General features: G+C 39.7%; 1 protein-coding gene across 1 annotated transcript in view; it reads right to left on the bottom strand.

The window, feature by feature from the left end:
* Positions 1 to 1,970: 1,970 nt before the first annotated feature.
* Positions 1,971 to 12,932, bottom strand: part of GNAQ (G protein subunit alpha q) — a 299,634-nt gene continuing 288,672 nt past the window's right edge. The window contains exons 6-7 of the mRNA XM_044767595.2: positions 10,787 to 10,940; positions 1,971 to 4,490 (exon numbers count right to left, since the gene is read on the bottom strand). Of these exons, the coding sequence (XP_044623530.1) occupies positions 4,300 to 4,490; positions 10,787 to 10,940 (345 nt within the window). The 3' untranslated portion in view covers positions 1,971 to 4,299. The remainder of the gene's footprint in view (positions 4,491 to 10,786; positions 10,941 to 12,932) is intronic.

Raw genomic sequence — 12,932 nt, 5'->3', positions numbered from 1 at the left:
AAAATCTCTAGCTAATCACACACAACTAAGCCATTTCTTTTCCTAATTTGATGGAACCAAAATGAAATCCCGAAGACACAGTTACCAGGACAGACCTACTAAGACTACATATGCTGGAATATGTAGAGAGAGATAAACATACAATATTACTAGTTTTAATTTTTGTGTGTGTTTCTAACCAAAGACATATCTTTGGAAGAAAATATTAATGTATACCAAGCACACCTTTATGTATCAATTGAGATGCTGTCAATTACCAATTAAGTGGTTTTAAACCCTTATTTAATTTTAAGAAGAGCAGCAATATACATTACAATATTTGGGTACACTTTATTTTTATATGGGTTAACATTCTGCTATATTTCATTTCATTCGTTCTTCTTGAGAAACTGAAAACAAAGGGAAATTGAGGGTAATCTGAAGGGTATTTCCAACAATATCTGAGTCTTGCAGTATCTCATTATGCAGCCCTTTCTTCCCATTATTTTTTTTATTTTTTTGCAAATAATAGTCATTTTGACCCAAATCCAGCATAAATAGCTTTTCACCAATTCCTAACTTAAGACAACTAAAATTTACAATCATGTGGCAGTATAAATTTTAAAATTACAGTTCGTACACCTTGACAATCAAGATAGTCTGAAGTACAAAAGTAAATTGTCCTTTAGCTGAATTACCTTTTTTAAATATTAGGCCTGCTAGTTAATCTAGAAAAAGAATACAAGTTTCAAATACCTTTTGTAGATGTCATCTGCTAGTAAACAACATATGCAGCTTCCTAAGATTTTTTTCCCTCAGTCGATTCATGACATTCAACAGAGCTCTTTATATGGCAATGTTTAAAAAAAACAAAACAAAACTTTGAGGGGATTTATTTACTTTTGAATGGGTGTGTTATTTCCCTTTGTTTCAGATATGAGGCACAAGCTCCTGAATTTAAGCTCTGTAAGGCATAGTACAAACCTCCAATTTACAAATAAGGAATTCTCTGAGGGTTGGAACTGCCGTGTCACGCGCAGAAGGGAAACGCCTCTGTAAACGGGTACACTGCAATGTGGTGCGCGAGTCACGAAATGGCTGCTTGCCTTGGTATGCTGAAAGAAAGGTTTTTGTGTTGTGTGTTTTTGTTTCTGAATAAGACATGCCCAAGTCACCATAAAACTCGCCCCAGGCCTCCGCTACCTAGAACATCAACAGTTGGAGGCCAGTGGCACACGCTTATAACGCTTGCAATCACAATATAATATAAAGCATGAGTAAACTTTGTTTTTATACAAAACTGAAAAGAATCCCTTCCCGCCCCTAGCCCCTTCAATAAAACCCCAAACAAAGAAATGAAAAAGAAAATCCTTTAGCTTCAATTGACTAGTGTGGATACAAGTAGGTCTCTACGCGTCACTGCAGCTAGGGTGATCAATTGTTTCCTTTCTCAAGAGAAGGGATCTTGTCATGCACCCCAAGATGAACAGTGAAGCCACAAACCTCAATTCTGCATAGCAATTCCATCCCGATTTCATAAAGACGAGTGTCACAACCTTTCCCTATTTCGCTCCGCTTGCTCGAGCGTGGAGATCGGGTTTAATTGACTACATCTACTATAGCTCTATTAAATAGAAGATCTCGATTCCCTAAAACTCTAACACTTAGGATCTTGTGATGAGGTGTTCTCTATACACACTGTAGGCCTTCAAATGTTGTTGTTTACTTTTTTTTTCTTTTTTTTTTTTGCTGCACCAAATTTAAGATCGCCCTTTCAGGCAAGCAGTGGTCTCTAGCTGTTAAAACATTTCCTTAGTGGATCACAATAGCTTCTAAAACTGCCTTTCTAATAAAGGCCATCAGAGAGGTGATACTAAACTGTGCATTTGCCACATAAGAATATGAATTGTATAAAAGCTCATATTCCAACCCCAGGTCAAATGGCAAAAGTTCTACAAAGTTGGTTTCCATGTTTGTATAAAAGCTCTGACTGATTTTATGTATTTTGCTATGAAATTACCTTTGGGTCTCATAGTCAGTATACCTCTACTCAGGAATGTGCAAATGATTTTATACAGCACGATGCTAGTACCGCTCTGTACGATAGGAAGTTTTTTTTTTTTCTTCTTTTCTAAATGGAAAAAAAAATCCCTAGTCAGAAATAAACTGACAAATTTACATTCTCCTCTCTTAAAAAAGTAAATAAAATAACATTATTCAAAATGTGAATTAGCTATAAGACATACAATACAATTACATAGATACATATCAATACAGCACATTCAATCTGCCAAAAAATTAATGATTACAAAGCCAGTATGGATGCTGCGATATCGAGAGAGATGTATGTACAATGATTAGAGCATTCATAATTGCACTATACCTACAAGCAGTCTGTTTCTTAATTAAATTACAGGTGCTTTCTGAGCAAGGAAAAAAGTAACCTGTGTTGTTTGAGGCTGGGAGAGTAAAGAATGAGAACATTCCATTGCTAATGAGTAACTCTGGGACTCATCTCATAAGCCATTAATTTTCTCCCTCCCTTTTGTTGTTCCAAAAGAGTGATTTATACGGAAGTTTAGACTTGTGCCAAATAGTATTGCCGTTAAAATGAGACCAGTGTCATGGCCTAATTCTAACTTCCCAGCAGGTTTAAAACAATCACAATTTATTTCCTTAAATCGTATTTCAATTCAAGCTGCTTGACAGAAGCTCATCAATACATGTGCTGTATTTTTTGCATTTGTTGAAGAATTGCACATATAGAATTCCAAACATCTCTCCTAGTAGGTTCAGTCACATAAATACATGTTCTATAGAACACTGAGAGGTTACTTTTGAATTAGGTCCACAAATCTTCCTTAAGTTCAACTTAACCAGTCACTAGTTTAAAAAGATCCCAAAGGTGGTAAACTAGCAGTTAACTTCAGATTTTGCAAATTAAATTAGGTGTCAGAATCATACTATCAACCAATGTTCTTGGCAGACCTACTCGACCTTACAGAACAGAAAGAGAGAAAAATTGCCTTCAAATGAAGAGATATGAGTAGATCTCATGTTGCATCACAGGACACTTTTCCACATTGTCGATTGGGACACTCAACATGGAACGTGGACACTAACCGATGTGATCTTAAGGGCAAAGAAAAGAATGGACCATGAGAATCAAATGTACAGTTACCAATCGTTTGGCAATTGGTGTTTCAGGTTCATTCTCAGTCAATCACATCAGGCTTCACAGTCTTACTCTCCTATATTTTAAGATACCGGCTTTTATCTTTTAAGTTCTTAGTAATTTTGTTTTACAAAAAGCCAGCTTTGGCAATACATACCCATAATGAAAGTCATTTAGAAATTGTGGCCCAAATACTAAGAAAAAAAGGGAGGAAAAGTTTGAACTGAGGAGAAAAAAATTAAGAGCAACCTATGAAAAGGTTCTGGGTAGCAGCCACTGGGGTAATGTAGTGTCTGTTGGCATATTTTTTGGCATCTGCAATTTAAGGAAGAGAGGGTGAAAAAAAGAAAAGGAAGCAAGGACGAGAGAAAGGACAATGGCACATGGTGTCTCAAAGGACTCCTTCCGGCTGTCTCCGTCCTGGCCTTACTGACTTTTGCACAGTTCTCTGAGCAACCAAGTGATGGCTGAAGGTAGAAACCCAAAAGAAATGACACTTAACCATTAGATGGGCACCCGCTGTCCCAGCCCAAAGTGAGGCAAGACAATATACTTATATAAAAAAACTCTATGTGTGTATCCAGAGCAATACACTTAAAACCATACTATTAATACCTATAATCCTTCAGCAAAAACTATAAACTGTTAAATTAAGCTGATGTTGATGGCTTAAATTGAATGACATCGTCCTGACTGTGTCATTCAAGGGAAAAACTTGACCAAAAATGAAATAGAATAAAGGCCATTGTAACCCAGGAAAAATCAGGAGGGAGGTATGGGTTAGGAAGAGGGGAATCAGCTTCGTTTTGCTCAATAGAAAATAAAAAAGAGAGAAAAAGAAAGAAACAACTCTTATCTTTGTGAGTGCATGACTGAGAATTTAAAATATATTGAATCACAAGGTTTTGCCTAAAAAAAAGATAGAGAGGAAATGTGCTGGGACTGTACTTCAGCATCCTGTTTTTCCTCTGAATAGTTTAAATAAAATCATAATATTTACTACAAACTCTGTGGACACGCTCACACAGAGTCCAGGACGGCAATAAATTAGTATTATGCAAATTGTTTTCCACAGAAATACAGTCCCTCTTGTATAGCTTCCATAGCCCACCAGGGAAGGGAGGGGCGGCGTCGAGGAGGCACAATTAGACTAGATTGTACTCCTTCAGGTTCAACTGGAGGATGGTGTCCTTGACGGCAGCAAAGACAAAGCGGATGTTCTCGGTGTCTGTGGCGCATGTGAAGTGGGAGTAGATAATTTTGTCACTGTCTGGGTTCAGGTCCACGAACATCTTCAGGATGAATTCTCGAGCTGCCTGGGCATCTCTCTGGGGTCCTGGTGGTCAAGGGAAGAGAGGGGAACAGTCTGTCAGCTGATCCATTAATGTGTTTGATCAATAAATGTTTATTGGGTCAAGGTTCATGAAGTTGACATCTGCACTGCGGATTTGATCTGTTATAACCATCTTCCCCCATACTACTATGTGTAATTACTCCTCTCTATCACTTTATCTGCCCATCCATCCACCCGTCCATCCATCCATCCACAAAATGTGGTTAGCTGAAAACAGGCAGATGGCTTCCAGGCCAGGCTAAGGCCAGCTCTGATTCCTTGGGTGACAGGGAGCCACTATGGGCTCTTCAGAAGGGGAATAAGATCTTACTTTTCGGGACTGAGTGAACTGTGCTGGTTTCTGCTATACAGTAAGTGTGCATACAGACACACATTATACAGACTCACACTCATATAGACTCAGGCTCTCTTGTCAATCTACCCCTGTATGTCTCCCTGTTATGGATCATTTTACATTCTCCAGACTGAAATCTCTCTCAGAAGAGACCTGACCTTAAGGTCAGGTCCATCTACAGTCGTCCTCTGCAGCCTCACTTCTAAAGACTTCTGGTGTTTCTGAACACACCGCATTTACGTAGTATTCAATTCACTACGTGTGATGATAGATGAAAAAATTGGTTTACATTTTCTTACATTTATTCAGGGTCTCTTATGTGCCAAGCACTGTCTTAGATGCTCTGAAAAAGGACTGTGATATTCTTATCAGGATATATTAATAACTTAAGTAAAGTTCTGCAATGGATTCTTAGATACGCCACCGAAATCACAGGCAACAGAAGAAAAAACAGATCAACTGAACTTCGTCAAAATTAAAAACTTTTGTGCATCAAAGGACGTTATCAAGAAAGTGAAAAGATAACAAAGAATGGGAGAAAATACCTGCAAATCACATATCTGATAAGAGGTTAATATCCAGAATATATACATAACTCCTTTAACTCAACAACAAAAAGACAAACAATCTGATTTAAAAAAAGGGGCAAAGGACTTGAATAGACATTCTCCAAAGAAGATAAAAATACAGCCAATAAGCATGTGGAAAGATGCTCAGCATCATTAACCATTAGGGAAACACAAATCAAACCACCACGAGATACCACTTCATATCTACTACAATGGCTACAATCAAAAACATGGAAAGTAAGTGTGGACAAGGATGTGGAGAAGTCTGAACTCTTGTGCACTGTTGGGAGGAATGTACAATGGGGCCGCTGCCTGTGGAAAACAGTTTGGTGGCTCCTCAAAAAGCTAAACACAGAATTACCATAAGACCCAGCAATTCTATTCCAGGTCTACATCCAAAGCAGTGACAGCAGGAACTCTAACAGATACTTGCACACCGATTTTCATTGCTGCATTATTCACAATAGCCAAAAGATAGAAACAACCCAAGCATCCATAAAAGAAGAACGGACAAGCAAAAAGTAGTATACACATACAATGGAATATTATTCAGCCATAAAAATGAAGTTCTGATAGATGCCACAACATAATATGAACCTTGAAAACATTATGGTAAGTAAAACAAGCCAGACAGAAAAGAAATATTCTATCATTCCACTTATATGAGGTACCTAGGATAGACAAATTCTTAGAGATAGAAAGTAGATTATAGGTTCCCAGGAGCTGGGGGAAAGGAAAACAGGGTGTTGCTTACTGGTTACAGAATTTGTTTGGGGTGATGAAAAGTTTTGGGAATAGTGATGGTTGCACAGCATTGTGAATATAATTAATGTCACTAAATTGCATGCTTAAAAATGGTTAAAAGGGCAAATTTTATGTTACATATATTTTACCATAATTTTAAAAATTAATGTAATATACCAAAAAGCACTAATTGTACCCTTTAAAATGGGTGAAGTATATGGTATGTGAATTATATCTCAATAGAGCTGTTTTAAAAACTTATTTAATAGATTATAATAAATGTATTAATTTAAAACTTGTTGTAAATTAATGAAAAACACTACCACCTATGAAGTATTGAGCACCCATCTTACATCAATCTTTGATGCACCTCATATCTATATTTCCTCCATGATTTTTCCAGTTAGTTCTACACCAAGAAAGAAGAAGGTCACGCTATAACCTCCTCCTCCACTTCCTTCTCTCTGGCAAGATTCTCTCAGGATCCAAGCTAAGGTTTTTTTTCTATCAATATTCTTATTATCTCCTGGTTGGGATAAAGAAATCTTTGAAAACTCTACTGACGGCCTGACTACCATGTCTAACAAAATGCATTGTGAGTTTCAGACAGCCAACTTGAAAACTTTTTAAATCAACCTTATTACAAATTGGGGATTAGCCCTATGAGCTTAGAGCCAACGGTGCCAGAAGTTGGGAGGAAAGAGCCGTGAAAACAAATAGATTATTCTCATTTGTACAATAAACAAGAGTAATGTTTGAATTTTTGACGTAAGTGCCCAGAATTGAAATTTTTGTCAATGATTAAGAAGGTTGCCATCATGGGGCCGGCCCCATGGCTGACTGGTTAAGTTCACACGCTCTGCTTTGGTGGCCCAGGGTTTCGCTGGTTTGAATCCTAGGCGTGGACACGGCACCGCTCATCAGGCCATGCTGAGGAAGTGTCCCACATGACACAACTAGGAGGACCCACAACTAAAATATGCAACTATGTACTGGGGGGATTTGGGGAGAAAAAGCAGGAAAAAAAAAAAAAGATTGTCAACAGTTGTTAGCTCAGGTGCCAATCTCAAAGAAAAAAAAAAAAGAAGGTTGGCAAAATGGAAAGTGCCATAATTGAAAATTATGATTTATATATAAAATTAATATATAATTATTTAATGTCCTATCGTTTTCAATGTACTATTGATAAGTTACTAATTCCATACCAGTAATAAAAAATATTTAAAACTAGGACTAATAGATAGTGAGAGCTGGAGAAGCCTCTCATTCTCATAAAAGAACACTCACTGGCTTGTGAATAAACTTCCATATGATTCTGTACTTACCCTATTTGGGAAAGAAAGGTCTACCTTCTTTTTCTTTTTTTTTTTCTTTTTTACCCTAAAGAGTATCAGAACTAACTCAAGTTCACTGAAGAGCACTCGGAAGTGTTATGTTTTTAAGCATAAATTACATTATATGAAGAAATATAAACTACAAAGAAATCATTATAGCCATCACAGCAGGAACAGAATTCCAGCCTCTATGAACAATTTTGCAATTCAAGTCCATGTGGAAATGGTAATTTCCCTTCCTGAAGAGAAATACAGAAATGGCATTCATTATTTTTAAGACCTTGTAAGTGCAGAAATATGGAAGTGTGAAATTTATAATACTATAAACATGTTTATTATTAAAAAGCCACTGCAGAGTGGGCCTAGAGTTTTTTCAGTCTTAGCTCATCTTACAAGGGCTTTTAGTCTCGTGAAATGACAGCTGCGTTTGCTTTGTGACTAACAATCAGTGTCTTTTTTCTTTTTCCGTGGCCCAGTTTCCTCTGTGTGTTATGTATATACTGGGGGAGATTAGCAATAAAAAACATCTTCAGATTTTAAGTCATTCACAATGGGTACATGTTGGAAGGAAAATGCTCACAGTGATGGGGAATCTGGGGAAATTATTGGACAAAGGAGATATGTAAAGACAATAGGAAGACGTTGCAGAGAAAAACCAGTACCCCAAACATCCATCGCAGAAAAGTCTTTTTTTATTGCAGGAAAATCAATCAGTGTTGTGATGTGGCTGTGTGTATGGCAGCCAGCAGCCTGAGCCTCAGGGGGTCTGCTCCGTGGGGCAGGCTGTGCTGTATCCGTTCTCTGTCATCCGTATGCAAGCACGTCATGAAAACACGCCGGCCTACAGGTGGGTGCTATGTATGGGGCGGAGGGTCATTTCCCACCTGCTGATTCTCACCAAAATCTGAGAAAAATTAAGAGTCTGTCTCTGCTTCCAGGTGTGGGAGGCAAGCACGTGTGTTTGGGTCTAAGCCAGGTGCTTCGTGCCCATCTTACTCAGGCAGATCTTGCCCTTAAAGAACTAGCCTGTTGCTGTGGGAGGGCAAGTTAACTACACATGAAGTCACTTCCTTCCAGTATTCCTAAGTCTCAGACATTTATGACTTGGTGGCAGGCCAGCGGCAAATTAAAAGGAGCAAAAGTGAAAACACTGTTCAGGCTAGGAAAGTATTTCTTTTTAAAGGAACAGCACAAGGAAAAAAGCACAAAAGCACAAGGGAAAGTGCACTTGGAGAGAGGATGAGAACATACTGCTAACAAAAACCGCACTATTGCTAATACCTGAAAACGTGCCCAAACTAACGTTCCCCTTCCATGGGCCAGTACCATACCAAACGCAAGTGGGAAGGAAAGATGAGTCACACTCCATCCCTGAGGTGTTCTATCTTCAGAGAAGGCCATGAAGTGAAACTGAATCTTAGGTTTGTGAAGCACAGGTTTGCCCCGCTATCCGAAAGTTCACCCTACGATGCTTCGCTGTTTTTGCTGTTTCCCTTTCCAAAGAGGATTTCTTTTATGAAAAGTGAGAATAGCATTTTCAGCGTTTGTTTGGTAGTGAGCTGTTACAGAAGCAGCCCACACCCAGCAGCAGAGAGGTGCCGCCAATCTCCTTGCCTGGCAACTACAGCCAGCATCTCAGCATCAAGCCGCCAGCGCTTTGCACTGTGTCTGTGAACACCTGTGCTTTATCTCCACTTACTTTGGTAGGTTACTTTTTGTGTCTGGGAATGCTGAAAAAAATTTCCCATATAAATTATGGTAACTGTTTGTTTGTTTTATGCCATTTTGGCTTACAAAAGGTTTCACTAAGACGGTCTACTTTCGGATAGTGGGGGAAACCTGTAATTACTGTTCTGAGGGAGCTTTTAGAAAGCATAAAAACATTGTTGAACAGATGTCCATCCCAGACATCATATGTTGATACTCTAATATTAAAGACAGTCTGTTCTCCTGCTGTTGCACACTCCTCTATAATAGGTACTTCTGGGTTGGTGCTCTTCTCTGTGCCTGGCACCGTGCTAAGCAACTTACACGTACGATTCCAATCAATTCCTTTTCACTCAGGAAGAAACTGGGTATTTGAATATACTTGTCCAAGGCAATATCACCAGTAATTGGCAGAGCAGGAACTCTGTCACAATCAAAGCTTGTCTTCTTAACGACTATTCATCTAGACCAGGGACTGGCAAACTTTCTCTGTAAAGCACCAAAGAGTAAAGACTGTAGGCTTCGTGGGCCATTTGATCTCTGTCACAACTATTCAGTTGTGCTGTTGTAGCATGAAACAGCCACAGAGTGCATAAATGATGGGTGTGGCTGTTTCAATAAAACTTTATTTATAAAAACAGGTAGGAGGCCAGAGTTTGCCACTCCTAGTCTAGACTCAAGTACGTATGTGGGTGAAGGGAGATGTGTGTGTACCTGCCACATAAGCTCCTAAAGGGCAGTGGCTGTGACTCTTTCACTTGTTTTAGAGTGGCTGGGTGCAGATGTCACAAGTATGTCTCAGAACGGGCTAGGTGTCATGTCCAGTCATTCAGGATTTCATAGTCTAGTTGGGGAGGCAGGATCTGTTTATAAGAAGGAAGTAAATAATGAAAGCCATATGAGCACCAACATGAGTGCTATAGATTCTAAGTGCTACAGGAAGAGCTTAAAGGATGGGTGCCGTCCCTAAGGCTGACTGGACTTCATCGTGCCATGAAGCCCTCAAAAAGTTAAGTATTTCCTGAATATTCACTATGTGTCAGGCATTATGCTAAAATGTCACACGTTATCTAGTACAGTCTACAAGATAATCCTATGAGTGTGGTCCTGAGGCCCAGAGAAATGAAGTAACTTGATCACGGTTCTATAAGTAGGAAGTGTCAGAACTGGGATCTGAACATGGGTAGATTGACTTCCGAGCATGGACTCTTGACCACAAAACTGTGTTCTCCCTCCAGAGTGAGGCAGAGGCAGACTGTCACCAAATGAAGGAGAGATCCAGAGGGAACTACAATGGTTGATACACAATTGGTCAAAACTATTGGATTGGTCCATCCTTTGATACACCTATTTCAAAACATATAAGAAGCTGTTTTCTTCTGCTATAACTTTCAGCATTGTTAGGGAATGAAATGTTTCATGCCATTAAAAGACAGGGCAAACCGTAATTCATACTTCATCAGTCACATCATGCAGGCTTCTGAGGACAGAGGCGCGACCAGTGGATGGCGATGGGTTAGCTCTCGCACTGAGTCTTGGGAGGCAAAATACATGCCCAGCTACTGGGCTAGCTGAAGAGTGCTGACTTACCATCGTATTCTGGGAAGTAGTCAACTAGGTGGGAATACATAATTTTCTCCTCTAGAAGATCTTTTTTGTTTAAGAACAGAATAACCGAGGAGTTCTGGAACCAGGGATACGTGATAATTGTTCTAAAGAGTGCTTTGCTTTCCTCCATTCGGTTCTGAAAAAAATCATCAGAAAAACAAGGCATAAATTACATGATGCTCAATCTGTGAACTGTGTCTACTTCCGACGTCCAACCCATCTTCTGGATGCATCTGATTGGTGTAGCCTTGGGCTGGACTGGAGGAGCTTTTTCAGGGTTTACGTGTAAATGGTTCATGACACATATTGCCTGCTTTCATTACACAAACTCTCAGGTTGACAAGCAGAAGAGAATAATCATAATAAATCTGCTGAAATAACTCCTTCAACCTTAAGAGAAAACAATGAAAGCTTAGAGAATCATGTATCTGGCACACTGTCATAAATTTCCACCAAAAATGATTCATTAATGACCAAATACTTAAGATCCGAACTAAGAACTAAATACCAGGTTTCATTTTGCATTTTCTAAGCTCTGATTCCTTTGGAGCCTCACAATTAGCTATTTTAAACAATCAAAACAAATGTACTTAATTCTTTGCCCAAAGTGCATCTACGTTTCTAGAGTTATTACTCCTTACTATATAAATGCATATATCCCCTGATAAGAAAACACATGGAAAAAATATTTTTAGATCATACATTTCCTATTTATTGAAGCACACTGTCTGCCTCTGTTTCACTATAATTTTCATACAGGACTGTGGAGATATACACGGTAATTACTTGGAGACAGAAATATAATATTCTCACCTTCGGCACTGGTGAGAAAGCGTGCTCACCTGAAGCTATGCTGTCAAGCCAACTGATAAATGAATGGTAAGCAACAGGATATACTGGAGTATATGAGGAAGCCATTTGGTGTAAAACTAATTTGGCCTGACCTTGTTTTTCCAAAAGAGGCTGACGTGGCCGTTGAGCATGCATTTTACATCTGCTTTAAATATTTACGATGTCCCAAAGACAAGAATGATGGCCTTAAAGATAAAGAAAGATGTAACTTCCCCACATCGGCATTTCCTCAAGGATAAGCATCTCTCCCTAGACTAGGGATCAATTGCTGACCTGCTATGATCACCCAGCTCAAGACCACAGATCTGCTATCTGCTGTGGTCTGCTCCCAGACCATCAACTGCTGTGTGAACCGCTGTGCTGACAGGCTATCTCGTGACTGTTGTAAAAAGAACATTCTGATCATATGTGATTCACACTGTTGGACGTATACAACCTCTCTGTACACCCTACTTCTTTGATGCCTTTCCTTCCTAGGGGAAGCAAGGCCCCGGGCTAGTCCTCAGATCCGGCTCATAATAAACTCACCCCAATTTTTATTCATAGATTGGTTATGGATTCTTTGCATCGACACAACCTTGGTAACAGAAAACCTCAATGGGTTCTCAAGGAATGAGTCAGCTTGCTCTTATAAATGAAGATTGCTACTCCTGAGTCAAATCACTCCTCTTAAAAAAATGCAGTCAGCAGCCACAAGCTACACAGCCTCCTAGCTTCGTCCACATCTCTTAAGCAGCTCTTCCTCCCACAGACACACTCACTTGTAAAACATTCCCACGCTCGGTTCACAGATAAAGGCGGCAGATTTGGGAAATACCCCTTTCCCTGAGGAGATGAAGCCATGGTGCACGGGCACACTTCTTCCTGGACACACACGTGGACTACGCTTTCCAACGCCCTGCTTTAGTCCTACGTGTTGTGACCAGGTTTCGCTCTGGAGAGGCCTGCCTGGGACTGAGCCCAGCTCCACTGCTCACGGGCAGCGCACTGGTTTAAGCCAGAGCATCTTATTCCCCTGGCACCAGGGCCTGTCAACTCAGGCCCAAGGCACTCGGAACAATTCTCTCCTGGTTTATTGTCATCAGTTAGCCAAGCAGCTTAATTGGTTCAACTAACCCCACTAACCCCAGGACTTTTGCTGGGAATTCTGGAACAGAGAACCTGCTTTCACGAAGAATGTGGAAGAGGATTCACGTAGCCTCAGGAGCTTCTAGCAGCCATCTTGAAACTGAGAGAAAAAGAAACCAGGTCCTGCTCAGCTAGTTTGAACTGCTTA

The sequence above is a fragment of the Equus asinus genome, chromosome 23 (assembly GCF_041296235.1).
Source record: "Equus asinus isolate D_3611 breed Donkey chromosome 23, EquAss-T2T_v2, whole genome shotgun sequence".
NCBI classification, from domain to species: domain Eukaryota; kingdom Metazoa; phylum Chordata; class Mammalia; order Perissodactyla; family Equidae; genus Equus; species Equus asinus.
The sequence above is the reverse complement of the archived record's forward strand: the minus strand, read 5'-3'. Positions and strand labels throughout refer to the sequence as shown.